This window comes from Bemisia tabaci, chromosome 3, assembly GCF_918797505.1.
Source record: "Bemisia tabaci chromosome 3, PGI_BMITA_v3".
NCBI classification, from domain to species: domain Eukaryota; kingdom Metazoa; phylum Arthropoda; class Insecta; order Hemiptera; family Aleyrodidae; genus Bemisia; species Bemisia tabaci.
Genome location: NC_092795.1, coordinates 38,214,314 through 38,229,960, shown reverse-complemented (window position 1 = coordinate 38,229,960; position 15,647 = coordinate 38,214,314). Strand labels below are relative to the sequence as shown.

At 37.5% G+C, this 15,647-nt stretch overlaps 1 protein-coding gene across 4 annotated transcripts in view; it reads right to left on the bottom strand.

Moving 5' to 3' along the window:
• LOC109039049 (uncharacterized) overlaps positions 1-15,647 on the bottom strand; it is a 72,650-nt gene that overhangs the window by 6,179 nt on the left and 50,824 nt on the right. For 2 of the 4 annotated variants that reach the window (XM_072298323.1, XM_072298324.1), the window contains 6 exons: positions 14,533-14,725; positions 13,499-13,618; positions 8,051-8,179; positions 3,802-3,885; positions 1,911-2,042; positions 1,390-1,511 (listed from right to left, as the gene is read on the bottom strand). In XM_072298323.1, the coding sequence (XP_072154424.1) occupies positions 1,390-1,511; positions 1,911-2,042; positions 3,802-3,885; positions 8,051-8,179; positions 13,499-13,618; positions 14,533-14,724 (779 nt within the window). In that variant the 5' untranslated portion in view covers position 14,725. Of the gene's footprint in view, positions 1-1,389; positions 1,512-1,910; positions 2,043-3,801; positions 3,886-6,336; positions 6,403-8,050; positions 8,180-13,498; positions 13,619-14,532; positions 14,726-15,647 lie in introns of all 4 variants that reach the window. The other 2 variants (XM_072298325.1, XM_072298326.1) reach the window with 2 other exon arrangements.

The following is a 15,647-nucleotide window of genomic DNA, read 5'->3' as shown; positions in this document are numbered from 1 at the left end:
AAACTTGTTTGGCTCATGACGTCACCCGAAGCTCATCATCCACTATTTAGGTAGGTCAATAGCCGAAAAAAGAGTGATGACTGTTGCTCCCTTATAATAATTGTCCAAAAGGAAGTTTTGAATCCCCGAAAGTAAAAGCATACACCTGTCGCTCGGAGGCCAGTGGAGGGTCTCTTGTCTCTGTTCCTTACGGACAATTATAAGGGAACAACCGTCATCACTCCTCTTTTGACTGTTGACCTACCTACATGTGGATGATGAGCTTCGGGTGACGTCATGAGCCAAACAAGTTTCCCAAACTTCGACTCGTTTTGGCTTGTTTGCTGAACTAAACTGCCAACACGTTGTTGAACATCAACCATGTAGGTAGGTCAACAGTTAATGGTTGAAGTCCCGAAAGTAAAAGCTTTCACAATAGCCAAGATACGAGTGGAGGGTCTCTTGTCTCTGCCTTTTCCTCAGATCGCTTCTGCGGAGTTTAGACTTTGTCCGGAGATGATAACCGCCACCCATGACTTGCGATTAAAGTACAGATTCAAATATTAAAAATCAAAATTGGACAGTTTAGCTAGGCTGCACTATATTTAAAACTTTAGTGAAAAAAAACATTAAGAAGTGGCCCGAACTGTATGTAACAAGGCGGAGAAATGGTGTTGGGTCCACACCATTTCGCAGGGAAAACAAGGCCAAGAAATTCCAAAATTTTCAGTTAGAGTCGAAGATTCAATTAGAGCTAAAAAAAAATATGTTTTCGGCTCTAACTGAAATTTTTGGAATTTCTTGGCATTGTTTTCCCTGCAAAATGGTGTGGACCAAGCACCATTTATCCACCTTGTTTAAAACTTGAGTTTCGTATGTAGTGCAAGTGAGCTGAATTTTCGTTCATTTCTCGGTTTATAAAATTTTAATCGTTAATTTGTGCGGCACTAATTATGTGTACTAAGATCAAGTACAATTCCTATGTAAAATGTTGCGATAAACACAATGTTTTGCAATGGTGCCACTACTTTTCTCTGAAACAAACTCCAAAATCCAAAAAAACCTCTTAAACTTGAGACTGTAACTGAGGGGATACCCCTTACTATCCTTTGAGTCTACCCATATGTTAAGTCAAACTCTCCATGCGAAGATAGGGGGAAAATACATAAACAGGGTTGCCACTTTGTTTTGGGACTCCAAAATTAGAAACACGGCAACCCTGCTAATGTATTTGCTCCCTATCTTTGCATGGAGAGTTGAAATTGATGTAGCAGCGGACTTCCAGGATTGAGTGGGATATCCCCTCCATTACGGCCTCAACTCCAACAAAAAAAAAAAAAACTAGATTAGAGAATGAGATAGTTAGCACGAAATTTGGTTCATGTGATTGACAATGATGAGGATACTTACGTTCCTAATTGACAGTAAATGGCACTAGATCCGTACAAGTCAGTTGAACATTCTTTGTTAGCGTCACAGATGTATCTCTGCATACACTTTTCGTCGATTGTGTTCATAGACCTCATGTATCCCTTAAAAATGGAAAATGGAAGGAATAAATCATCATATAATGAATGAGAATTAAAAATCATGATCAGAGGAAGTTAGGTTACTTATTTTATTATGTAATTCAGTCTTTTTCCTCCAATTCTGTCACAAAAAGCACTGAACCCAATTAAGTTGTCTTAAAGGTAGAGAATTCCTCCGAGGAAAGAGTCTCAATAATTTAAAAAAAAATTAATTTGTTTTAAATTTGAGGCAAAGAGACACAAATATGGAGGAGGACGCAAATTCTCATTGATAAAGGCGCCTTCCGTCGGTGCTTGTTGCAACTATTAGTGCTCGGTGACTGTCCGTACTGCATACAGATAGAAATGAAGGCGTTCTGGCCATCTTAAAAAAAGTTGATTGGTGTCAAAAAGTGCTCTTACTTTTAATAGTGAAAGACTGGCTACAGCTGCTTCTGACACGGAATCCTTCTTTCCGATCGATCGGGCGGCCAAAGACCGATGGCTGAAAGACGTTTTGAGGGCGTCGAGGAGGTTGACTACGATGTTAATAAACTGTGAGCAAAATAGAATAATTGAGTTATTGATGGTATTCTAAATTAAAATACCTAACTAAATTATGAAACAAAGACCGATTCTCTAATTGAACATACGTGGAATGTTCGTATGGTGCACTTTGAGAAGACGTTTTCAAACCGCTTCTTTAAGTACGAATGAATAGGGAGAAAAAGGTTGCATTCAATGCATTTTCTTGAGGGAAAAATCTTGAAATATACTGGAGATTAAATAATCTTCAACAATCTCCCATTTCATTCTTCTTTCTTAGTCCTCTCCTCTTAGTCTTGTTTTATGCACGCTATTTTAGGCATTTGTAAGCGATATAATGAAGTCGATCTTAAATTTATTTTATGAGTGTACGTTCCCAAAATCGCTTGGAGACATTTTAAAAGCATGGCAGGAAACATTATCAAATGTAAAGCCATTTTCTATATAAACAAGCGATCAGCATCTCCAACAGGAATAATAATTGAAACGGAAACATGTACGAAGTGCAAGCTTTGCATTTGATTCTTTATGCGGTATCTTGATATGGATCTTTTGTATAAAGCAGTGGCTTTACTTTCTCATGAGGTTTACATGTTTCTCTTTTTTAAAGCTATGCTAAGATGTGACGATTAAGAACAATTATGATTTTTTTTACGAACATGCATTCCTCTATAGATTTGACTTAGTTATCTAATTAAGTTCCCTGGAATCAGTAAATAGAAGCTTATCTCGGCAATGAAAAAAGCAAAACAGTGTTGAAAGCTTGCAAGAAGTGTGTGCTGCCCAAGTATCGTGAAATCATCGAAATCCAATTCTGAAGACTTACGCCTACATTTACAAGATGAAGTTTATTTTTGTACGGCACTCGCGTTAAAATCCTATTAGCGAGAAAGAATTTTGATAAAGCTTAAGTTTTAACATATTTGTAGAGGGAGGTTCGTTTTCATACAATCACCATATATCTGCGCATTTATAGTTAGTAATACAGATATGGAGATGGAAAAATGTTTAAAAATGATCACGTATTAGGGGAATTTGGGAATACAAGGAAACCGTTGTACTATTTCTAGAACATCCTGTGCGATCTTTAAAATATAATTTATTTAGTTAAGTCACGTACAAAAAAAAATATCCCATGCGTAAAAGTGCCCCAATATATTATGCGTCCGGATTATGAAGTTAGGAGCAAGCTTGTCAAACTTATTGATGAACGACAACAGAATCAAAACGCATCGAAAGATTAGCCTTATGGTTATAGTTATGAGTTCATGAAAATAACAGCCGTTGAAGGTAATTTATTCCAGAAAAAATCACCCGATGTATGTACAGGCTTAAAAAAACGCTAAGTGCCTTGATACAAGACAAAAGCAATTCTCAAGCAACGTGCCGTAGCAATTTTTCAAAATGAATAAAGAGGCTCTATCGGCGAGTACTGAGTAAATTCACTTGTTCCTGTCCGAAGATCACGTTTTCAAAATAGTAGGTAGGTAAATTGATCTCGATGTACGTCTGTCAAATTGATACTTTTCCTCCGGTTATTTTGTCTGTTTTTTCATGATCACTTGTATGCAGTTAATCGGAAATCAATTTAATACTGTCAAACTACTCATAAAATATAGCATTGATTTCATACCAAATTCAAATGGATCCTCTGCTACTATCCAAAGCCGAGTTTCAAGTTAAACGTTGAGTAGTGAAAAAGTAATGTAAGGAAGTACCGTGGGGTTGTAATGAGAAGTAATGTATGAGAGAACAGGAGAATGCTTACCTCACCTGCCTGTTTTGCCATTGTGGATATTTGGTCCGGGTCTTTTGTTCCCATTACTGCCGACAGAACGGCTGCGAGGATGCCCTATGAATTTACATTTACTCCATTCATTCCATGAATTGCCATTGGGTGAGTTTTGCTTGCTAAATAATACAATTGATTTGGGGGTTGCTCTCTGATAACGCGCTTTGGTAACGCGCTAACCACACTACTAAAAGAGACATTGCGATTTTCGCGACTCGCTGTATTAGAACCCCGTGGAAACTATTTTAAAGTTGTATAACGTTTTTATTTATCTCATCGACAAATATATTTGTTAATTTTACAGCAATTTTTATCTTTCTCCCATTAATATTGATGATTGGTGTAAATAAATTACGACTCCAACAGGGGTGTTTACGGAGACTATATGAGGAAGTCAAGATTCCATCAAAGCCTCGGCTCGACACTCCTTTAAAATTAACAATAAGTTTTGTAAAGGTGAGGGAATGTTTTTTACCAATACTACTTTGAAACTAACAGGAATAGACGTTCCTGAACAATAATCGTGATTACTTTCATTTTCGTGAGTGATATTCGAATTGGATAACATCTCAGCGCGCCGCAACACATCCTTAAGACCTTATAAATACGGTTACTTCGATGAGTTATTTTCCCCCTTGATGATAATCCGTTTAATTATTATGACTTCATTTGAATTCTTGTAACCTCCATTCTTGGAAACTTCAAATACGTTTTTCTAACGACGCGATTTTTCGATAGGGGCCCTGCCCTCTTCCCAGAAAGCTCCTGAATTTGAACAAAATAGTGACAGTGGCAACCACGCTAATGTATCCTAAACGTAAAATAAAATATGAAAGATTTTATTGAATTTGGAACTTCATTTAAAAAAGGACCTAGTGACAAAATAGTAGGTCTCAAAGATTTTGAAATTAAATAATGAAATCAGAGGTAGAGAAAAGAAGTTTTTTAGAAGCCACGATACACTACCTTTAGCATTTCATGCACTGGTCAAATCTTCTCTCTCATTGGCAACTCTAAAAAACGCCTTCAGTCAACCGGGATGCAACAAGAGACTCACCGAGAAGGAGATAGGTACTGCAAAATAGCACCGTTGATAGGATCGAGCTCATTTGTTGACAAACTTGCAATATATTGCCAAGTTTTCATTTTCACAGGTTTTTTTTTTTCATTTCAAGTTCTATATTTCATAAGCTGTTCGATAAGATTTTGCATTATTCTAATAGTTTTTTTTTTTTTTTTTTTTTTTTTAAATTTTTCTCTGTAACTTCATTTGATCAAAAGCAAGAAGATGATCTGGTGTAATCCATCGATCTCGTAGTGAGCCTCACACCAATATCACGACAATTTCTTTCGTCATTCGACTGGATCATCGAAAAACCGTTGGAATTGAAAATTAATTTCAGACCCTGGGCGAACCAACTGGACACTAAGACCACTACACTTAATTAACTCAAGTATACAAAGTCAGAGAGGTATTTTGTCATTCCACTGTTTTACTACCAGCAAGTGCTGCTGTTTGAATCGAAATATTTACCCTTTACTCGCGCGAATTAAAGAATAAAGAGAGTCAAAAGAGAGCAGTTTAGGATGCATTGCGCGGCATGATGGCCATCTTTCATAAAATCCATGTGGAAAATAATACTTTTTACTACATTCCATTCAGGAGAGGAGAGAGAAAAAAAACCCTCGCTCTATTTGTTGATCATCAATATTATTACCCTCTGTCCATCGTACATCTTATTCCTAGAAGAGTTGGAATGTTTATTTCCCCTCAAAAGAATAAGTATAACTCATTCCGTTCATCCTAGAAAGTCAATAATTATAAAAATATTCGTATTGTAACACGGAAAAACTTTTGTTTTTCATAAAAAAAAACTAAAAAATGCGAGATTGCAAAAATGGAAAAGAAAACATAAACGCTTGTCACACGAGAAAATCGTAATGTTATTTGTAGGTTGTCATCATAGTTCAGTAAGTTTAATTCCTCTGAAATGTCATCAAGTCTGTTGTTGAGATTCCTCGATATTTTTTCTTTTTTTTTTTTTTAAAGAGAGAGGTTTGGGATTAATTTGTAGTAATTTGTCGAGGAAGTTTTCCAAGCAATATACCAGCAAAAAAGCGCTTAGGAAGTCTTAGTGGAGCATGTAACCCTCTCAAAGCAATTGTATTATTTCACAAAGTATGGTACAAGAAAAAAGCGAAATATATGGTACACAAGGGTGTTGAAGGTAAAATTGTCGGTGTATGATGAAGCAAGCTATGTGTTGAAATGTGCGACTCAAAACTATCACTCAGTGCAAACCGTGATTTTTTTCTTTTTTCAGTTCAGTGGGTGATTGGACTGGAGAAGGTTTTGGATTGGAACTATTTTTGCAGTTCTGCTTAGTCACAATGAGTGGGGGCTAAGCCAATGCTTTTTTAGGCGTGATTTTTTGTGTTAATATTTCGTTATTTTTAATGGTGAAAGTTGAAGGGCTTGTGAGGACAAATGCAGAAGAGGAACCTACTCACCGAGCTATTTTTAGTGAAACTTAATCGTAGTAAAGCTGTTTCCTCCGACATAAATTCTTTTGAGGGCTAAAAAGATACAAATGCGGATACATTTTCAGTTTGATTGAATTTCACCTGCAATCCGACTTTATTTTGTATTTTCTTCTTAGCACTTAGGGTTCACTTGGGTGACTTGAGAAACCCTCCATGAATAAGAGGCTTATATGTTCTTAAGCTCCTTTGCTTGCAGAGGCTGCAGCATGATTGGAATTATGCAGGGAGTACCTGGAAGTTTCATTTCTCTTCTCACTTTTTCCTCTCTTACGTCAGAAAAAAACGTCCGAAAGGAAAGTAAATATAAAAAATTACGGTAATTTAATATTGGTGTCCGATTAATTATTATTACTTTACATCGATTTTATTTTTTTTTACCGTGTGGGGGAGAAGATGATATGCTTATTCCTTCCTCTGCTTTAGTATACAAGGTTCCTCTTACTCATAATAGTCTAAGTTTTAATCTCCTTTATCTCATTTTGCAGGGTGATGTTAGATTAAGAGGAATTTTTTTATAAGAAAAGGAAGACATAATATCACATTTAAGAATATCCGGCATTTTACCTTCAACAAAAAAGAGCAAAATCATACATTTATATGTGCAGGTAATTTGCTGAAATAAAAGGACAAATGTAAGTAAAACGTAAAGATGAAGTGAAATTCCTGGACACACTTGTGAAAAAGAACAATCAAATAAGCAACTACATTTTACATTTTATCAAGGCTGAGAAAACGATAGAATAAAGAAGAAATCGGTTTCTTTACTGGATAAAGCATGCATAAAATTCAAGTACTACTGTAACCGGTTTAATTGGATGTACAGATGATCTCTGTTTCAACCTTGTAAACTATTTCATATCTCGAATGACGAATCATGTTCAAAATATAAAGAGCCCTCCTAACTAATAAAAAGTCCAGTTGAAATGTTGTGTCTGTTTCATTCGAACAACAGCCAACCTCTTTTCTCTTCTTGAACATTCCATTGAAACTCAGGGGTCGAAGACCAAGTCTTATATTCGAAGTCTGCGCATTTGTAACTAATAAATTAATATTGCTACTTTTCAATAACACGAATGAACATTATCACGTAATTCTATAATCGCAAGTAACAAAACGAGGGACATTTTTCCATTGGTGAGATTTTCCTGAGAAGTGTCCTTTATCATCTTCCACTAACAAATATAAAAGGAGTGTAAAAATAAAAGGATCAGGATCAAAGTTTTCAACACTGAGTTTTGGACGAGCATTATCCACAGTCTTATCATTTTGCAAGAGAATTATGCTGCTACAGTATTTCAATTCTCCTCTTACTAAGATCATCATTTAGAAAGGGAACGTTCTAAATTGTACAGATATGTTTTGATCAAAACTAGGAATCCTCGCGGACTTAGAGACACTATATTTTCCGCAAGTTTTGGTTTTGGTGACTTCGTATCAAATAATTGCTTATAAAAATCTCATTTTTCACAGTGACACCAATAAATCAAATTTTATATTTTGTAAGATTGGCTGCGTCCTTTTTCAGAGAGCTCTCCACTTTTGGGAGATTTTCGTTTTTTGGTTTCCGTCAAGTGCCCTTAAATTATTTTACATTATTCCAATCGCAATCGTTTTCTGCTCTGAGATAATATTAATTTTTGAGTTTTTTAATATTTACGTGTTGAATTGTTGTAATATTTACCTGCATGGGCGATGAGTTATCAACCTTGTCAATTCCGTCGTTTTGGTTGATGCCGCCTCCGCCGAGGAGAGCTGTCAGAATTTTGAGACTTACAGACAGGAAGTTCGCCCATGGAGATACTGGTGCACCCTGGAAAAAAAGGTTCGTAGTTTAAAGAAAGTGTTTTATTTATAAATATCGACGATTGATAGATTCCTAAAATTGCAGGAGGAGCTAGGAAAATACTGGGCCACATGTTTTTAAGACTCGGAATATATTTAAAATCACGTGCATTTCGTCAAAACTTTTGAAAGGATGCGATACGTCAAATGTCAATGAAGCTTTTGATTAAGGGATAGTACAACCATTAAAGCCTTTAGGAAGTCGCGTCAAAAGTTGAATTGGAAAATTTTTGCTGACCTCACGACGATGCATTAAGTCCCTCATTTCAAGACATAAAAAAAACATGCTTGATTTCACTGGAAAAAAAAAAACATTGGATCTAGAGTCCAGACTCTTGAAAACATTGACAAGAAAATATACTCTTGATTCAATCGGATTTTTGCTTGAATCAAAACGAAATCCGTTTAAATTAAGAGGCTTGGTTCTTGATTTAAGCTAGATTCTGATTGAATCAAGAGTACTTTTTCTTGTCGATGTTTTTAAGAGTCTGGACTCTAGATCCAATGTGTTTTTTTTTTTTTTTTCAGTGAGGTCATATATTCTGAGACACGTATATAACGTGTAATAATTCTATTGGGCACTCTTATTAATCGTATAGTTAATCCGCGAATAAAATAAATTTTCCCGAATTCATCTTGTGAGAAAAGTATTTCTTGGATTGCTGTCTAATGTCCATGAGTTGTCGTAATTTTCCTCCTTGGACAAGGCTCGATACCTATCGAACCACGAAGAGAGACGCGTGCGCAAAAGCTACGAACAATAGGTTACACTCCGGCTCAACATGAATAGATGCAAAATAATAAGTTCCCCCAGAAGAGACAAAGGTACGAGAAGTTCCGCGGTCCTAATCGCAGCATGCGGTTGATGAAAGTGTCAGTTACAATGGCTAAGCTTACTTTGGCGAGATAATGCTTAATTGAAAGCTGTTAGCTGAGGGCTTGATGCGTGTACGGTATCTCATCTCTCGACATAACGGATGCGCTATGCGCATGATGAATCGAATTCTCGCGCAGTTTGCTAATTACAGTTCTTCATTATTTATTGCACATTTTGGCAATGATTGAAAGCATTCTCAGTCGTTGATTAATATATGGACGTATTTCTACCAAACGTATAACTATGCGTAATATGACGTGAGCCCTGTTATGCATATATTCATATGGGTCTCAGGGCTCATGTCTTTATGCACAAACTTCCGTCTAGCAGAAATACGTCCATATGCCGCAAGCAATTAGCAATCGCCGGCAATTTACGAGCCACCAGTGAAAATAAAATTCAGAAATAAAGGATCAAGTTTAGAGTACGGATTATTCTGCCCTTAATGTAAAAAGCCACGTTGGCCTCCGTAAAAACACGGAAATAACAACCACGCTTTGGATATCCAAGCGTGCAGTGAGATCCGTGATCTTAGTTGGGTTTAGATCGGACGAGCAACTAAACTAACTCTGTGACGAAGCGTGTAGTATCACATAGGATGAAGGCGTTCCAAGATGATGTCATATCTTTGAAGGGTTGTTACTCGTTAAAAACTCATTATGCCGGCTTTCTTGCAATTTATCGAAAGAACACGTGAAGCACTTACACACTATCGGAGAACGCTAATTGCCTGCCACATTTATGCACAGTTATTATTCATAATCTCATCAGTTCACTTTTTAGATGAATCTTTAAAATACACGAAATACAATTGCCAACGTTTCGTACAACTTCAAGTTTGTCATGGTCACTCTTTTACGTTAATTGGTTTATGTAATACAATTTTTATATGCACATAATAAAATAGTCTTCCACAGTAGATAAGAATCGCTTGGTTATTTAGTTGGTCAATTTTAACCGAGCAAAAGGGCTAAAGTGAAGGGACAAAATTTTCCCGGAAAAGTCAAGCACCGGACACGAGAATGAGGAAGCTTCCGGGAGCTTTCCTGTTGATTCTAAGTAATTACCGTGTTTGTGGGAATACGTGACAATTTCTCCGTGACAATTCCTTGGTAAGTAAATTTAACCCGGAGGCGCTGCAATATATTATTTGGACATATTTAAATTAAGAGGAACTATATCCATGGTGACATGAGCCTTGTCATGCATGACTTCTCAGGGATCTCAGGGCTCATATCCGAAAGGACATATGGCTCCTTTTGAGAAATGATGGATGCTCCGTAGTCCGTGACAAGATATACGATAAAAAACAATTTAAAAAGCGGGTAACAAGGCTAAAAGTTCATAAAGAAGACGAAAACGTCTCGGCTGAAAATTCAGTCATCCGCAGTTGGATAAATAAAAATGAAAATGGTAAAAAATATATAATAGTACCTGACTGTACCTCTCAAATTGAAAAGTTTGTTAGGTCATAACAACATTCTCGATTTGAAAGGCCGTTACAGTCAGGTACTATTTCAGATTTTTTACTATTTATATTTTTATTTATCCAACTGAGGAAGGCTGAATTTTCAGCCGAGACGTTTTGGTTTTGTTTATTAACTTTTAGCCTTGTTACCCGCTTTTTAAATTGTTTTTTATTGTAGTTCCTCTTGATTTAATAGACGTCCATACGTCCATTTTTAGTGATGATGACAACACTGCGGTTGTACGACGCACTCGAAAAACGGCGGGTCGATGACCGGTGCGTGAGGTCGTGGCGACGGCATTGGTCCGGATCCAGGGTCGGGGTCCAGGATCCACCGCAGTGGCGATGTATCGATTGTTATGCCATTTAAACCTATGGAAAAGGATCGATAAACAGGGTGTTCGCAGCGAACACCTTAATAATCGATTCTTTACCGTATGTTTAAATTGCATAACAATCGATACATCGCAATTCACGCCACGCCACAGATCCACCGATCCACTATCCACCACATCCATTTGGAAAGGTATCAGATGAAGCCAGCACAAACTCCCGCCTCCAGCTTGGGTCGCACAGGGGGCGCCACCATTTCAAAAACAGGCCCTGGAAAAAAGTCTCTTGGATCCAGAGTCCAGACCCTTGAAAAATTTGACAAGAAAAAATTTTCTTGACTTAATCGGATTTTTGCCTGAATCGAGAGCCAAGCCTCTTAATTTAAGCGCATTTCCTTGTAATTCAAGCAAAAATCCGATTGAATCGAGAGTGTTTTTTCTTGTCAGATTTTTTAAGAGGCTGAAGACTGGATCCGAGAGACTTCATTTTCCAGTGGACGATAGATCAAACACCAGTCACATATCGTGTGTTCCTTTTCTACACCTTTTCTGTTCTCATCCTAATTACTACGGCCTAAGGGAGGACTTTTCATGCTATCTCACGAATTTGAGAATTCATGTAAAGCACCATGTTCCGAGGATTTAAGGGATCCCAAAGATTGCAAGTATGACATGCAGACTACTACCACTGTTATCGAAATTAACTTGAGGCATTTTAGAAGATTATTTACGAAGCCCAAGCGTCAGGGTCTTTTTTAACGAGGTAACTTTCCCGATGGCCCTTTGAGCGGTGTGGATAAAGCGATCAAGTGTTTGCGGCGGCCGTTCCCTTGACCTCGTTCCCGGTTCGTGGATCGTGGACCGACGCCCGGAATCTACGCGAGGATGCCGGATTTGTCACAATCTTAAGGATTCCTCGAGTGACTTTCTGTAAGCAATGTTAGTTTTCGAGTCAAATTGGCGCCTTAATCCCAGCTCCCCGCCTCTTCCCACAGACGGCCACGTCTAACATGGCGCGGGCGACACACACTACTAAATTGATCTTGACTGAACCCGCTTCCCGCATTCCACGGAAAACTCGTTACTCGTTTCGGTTTGTAAACAAACCACCGTGGTCCACAACTCCTCCAAATGTGGGCCAGGTGGGCCGGCCACGTTAGAACGAGTCACTGAACCCAATAATTCGTCGCTTAGCTGACATAAGGGCGTAACTCCACATTGAGATGAGCCCGGAAAAGCATTGAAACGTATGGAAGACAGGGTTCATTGCATAGTGCAGTTACGCCCTTATGTCAGGTAGGCTTACGTCAGGTAGACTATGTATTCAATTTGGTTTTAGAATCCATGCAATCTTAATGGTCAGTTGATCACAGAGTTTTACAAAATATTATATTTGATTTGTATATGAGAAATTAATGTACGATTTACTCCTTTTCATTTAAAAATGTATCCGTAAGCTTCCGATTCGAAAGTCCGATTTAGTCAAAATTGTCTGAGAAATGTGACCTCTTTAACTTTCCATCAACTACATTGAATGAAAGGGTACGCTGGTAGTAAATTCTTCCGCGTGCCTCCAGAACTTGAGTATAATTTGCTGTTTATTTATTTTCTTCCTCTCTCATTATTCCTGTTTCTTTTTTGTTTTCCGATTGAGCACATAATATTAGCAATACGTAAGGAAAGTTTCCTACCGCAATAATGCACCTCGACGGTGACTTAAATGCAGGTGTATGAAAAATAGAAAATCAGTTCATTTTGTATCTTACTTGTGTATCACTACAGGAGGAAGGTAATTGACATTATATACGTTAACCCTTTCATTTAAAGAGGTAAGTAACGATTCTCATTCCCTACTGCTATAATGCACCTCAAGGTGACTCAAACGCGGGGGTATGAAAGATAGATATCAGTTCATTTTGTATCTCGCTTGTGATCGATACAAAATGATGTAAACAAAAAAATTAAACTCTCAGGATAAATAAAATAAAACATTTGATTCAAAACTACATATAGTATTTGGATTAATTAAAGGAATTCGGAGAAATATTGCAACCTAATTTCAATTACTAACAGAATTTCACACAGCGCGTATATAATTTTCACCGGTTTTACTAACGCACAAGTCTGATTTGGTCTGCCGCGTGGAATTGCCTGCCTCTTAATCAATCCGTTCTTTCAAATAAGAGATGCATAGATCTCGGATTTAATTGGATGTTCAGTTACGCACTGATTAAAGTGGTTCAAGTACTTACTTATTCTTAACTCCGCGTTGGTAAAGATAATTTTCTTTCAACCTGAGCTGTGCCGACAAATGCTATTGAAATATGCATGATGCGTATTCAAACAGATATTATACAGTTTATTAGGGCCCTTTCTCTTAAATTGGAGTTCGTTTAAAAGACATATTTCACTTCGAGGGGCATTGAAAAAGAAAATTTTCTTCGCAAAAGTTGAGCAATTTAAGGATTACGTCCCAAAATCAAAGCATTTTTAGCCTAGGTGGCTCAGAATCAGTTGTGAACACATGATTTATGCATTGATAATTTCTTTTGAAAAAAAAAGGGTCATCGTGATAAGTCAATTTTGAAATATTAACGTTGGTGACAATACCTGATCAGTATCTAAGCCCTCAGATTTACTTGGTCCAACTTGCTGGTTCAAGCCTGATGGATTGAAGAGCAGTTGCATTACCATGCCCAACATATTGCTCCAGGAGAAACCTCCATCTGCCTGTAATTAGAAAAAATAAGATAAATCAATATTTCTTCATTTGAAGTACGAAATGAAATTTCATTGTCACAGCTCTCCGGATAAGTAGACAACATAATTAAGATAAAAAAAGAGGTCAGACATTCATTTTTTCTCCTTAGAAATATTGCCAAAATACATTTTTAATAATCACACACGGAGAAAAAAAACTCGTGCGTGGGACCCGAAGTTTAGGTCATATGGATCGCTGAAGGTTTTAGATTGAGCATCTGAACACTTTAGGTCTAGCTGCCGAGGTTCGGATCATGCATCTGAAACTTCAGTTCTTACATCTGAAGTACTTCAGATGTGAGAACCGAAGTACTTCGGATGTGAGAACCGAAGTACTTCGGATGTAAGAACTGAAGTTTCAGATGTGTGATCCGAACCTCGGCAGCAAGACCTAAAGTGTTCAGATGCTCAATCTGAAAACTTCAGAGATCCATATGACCTAAACTTCGGGTCCCACGCACGAGTTTTTTTTCTCCGTGCACTATAGCAAAAAATTAGTTTTTTTTTTCATTTTTCATTTTACAGGGAGATTTAAAAATTCCATACACCAGGTATCATCCCTGGAATTTTAGAGCCAATTGAAATATAGACTTTAAATTTTGTGAGTGCTCCTGGGTCAGAGGAGACGACTTTTGGGCACCCCCCAAAATTTTAAAGTAAAAACCCTTAAAATGGGCAGGAACCTTAGAGGTTACAGGGATGGTGCGGAACTTTAAGAGCACCCTGTATGTAAGCGTTAAAAGTAACGCAGAACTTTTCCTATGTTGATCAATTAATGTTATGCAAGTGAACTAGACAAGGTAAATTTTATATACGATCCCACCTCCATATTGTCAATTTTACTTAGTTTATCAAGAGGACCAATAGGATGAAATAACACTTACTTGACTAATTTGATTGGTGGAGACATCGTCAAGATCGTTTCGATCCTCGAGGATGACTTTCTTCGAGCTATTGGGCTTTTCTGCTATCTTCTTTGCCAAAGCCATGGAGTCTGTTGGGTGGGCCAGTGTGGGAAGAACATAAGCTGCCGATATCAAGCTCAGAAGCACCCATCCTAAAAGTTGTTGATTCATACTGAAACACACAAAACATTAAATTATTGTCTATTTATTAAAGTATAGTCTATTTTTCGAAAGGAAAGCACAGATATTAACGGTTTTAAAAACTGAAACAACTAAGTGACAAATCGTCGTTCCCCGCACAAAAGAACTTAACTACATTTCGCTGTTGCCGAATTTCCTTCAGTAAATTGAATTTTCTCCAAGAGAATATTCGGCATTTTTAACGAAAAATGTCCCTGATTTTTCGCCTAGTTTCGTGTGAAAATCAGACAATTTCGAACAAAAATCGCGTAAATACATTCTTGTAAAAAATTGAAATGTTTGAGTTAATTTTGCAACATTAAAATGCAGAATTTTTCCTTCGCCCGGAAAACGATGAATTGTAATCCATACCTAATATTTGATCTTCAGGCTAAACGGAGAAAATTGTATGCATGTTAAGCAGCACTGCCAAAACTGTTGGCAAAGCCATGTATGAGACTGTACTATAAATGCCTCCAAAAACATCTCCGCAGCCAAAAATTAGCGGAACTTTCTCGACGAACGATCAGTGGGTGGAGGTTTCACTTTCAATGGCGCCCGGCTGATGCTCCGGGTTTAAGACGCCATTGTCGCACTCAAGTGACGTCGTTTGGCAACTTTTCCTTGTAATTGATTCATAGCGATGGGCATCAGCCACTGATGTCCGTCTGCGAAATGGTTACGCTCCATCGGTCGTAATATCGCAAAATCGGAGCCCGCACTCATGAGGAGGCGTCTTAGACCGCACAGTGGAGAGACTTGAAAAATCATTTATAATAATTTTTGAATACCCTTTGCCTCTCTCCAAACGAACAGAAATTAAATCAAACAAAACGAGCGCATTTAACGAGACTTGAGATATGATAGACGCTCTGCAGCCCGTGACAAGATATACAACAAAAAAAAACAGTTAA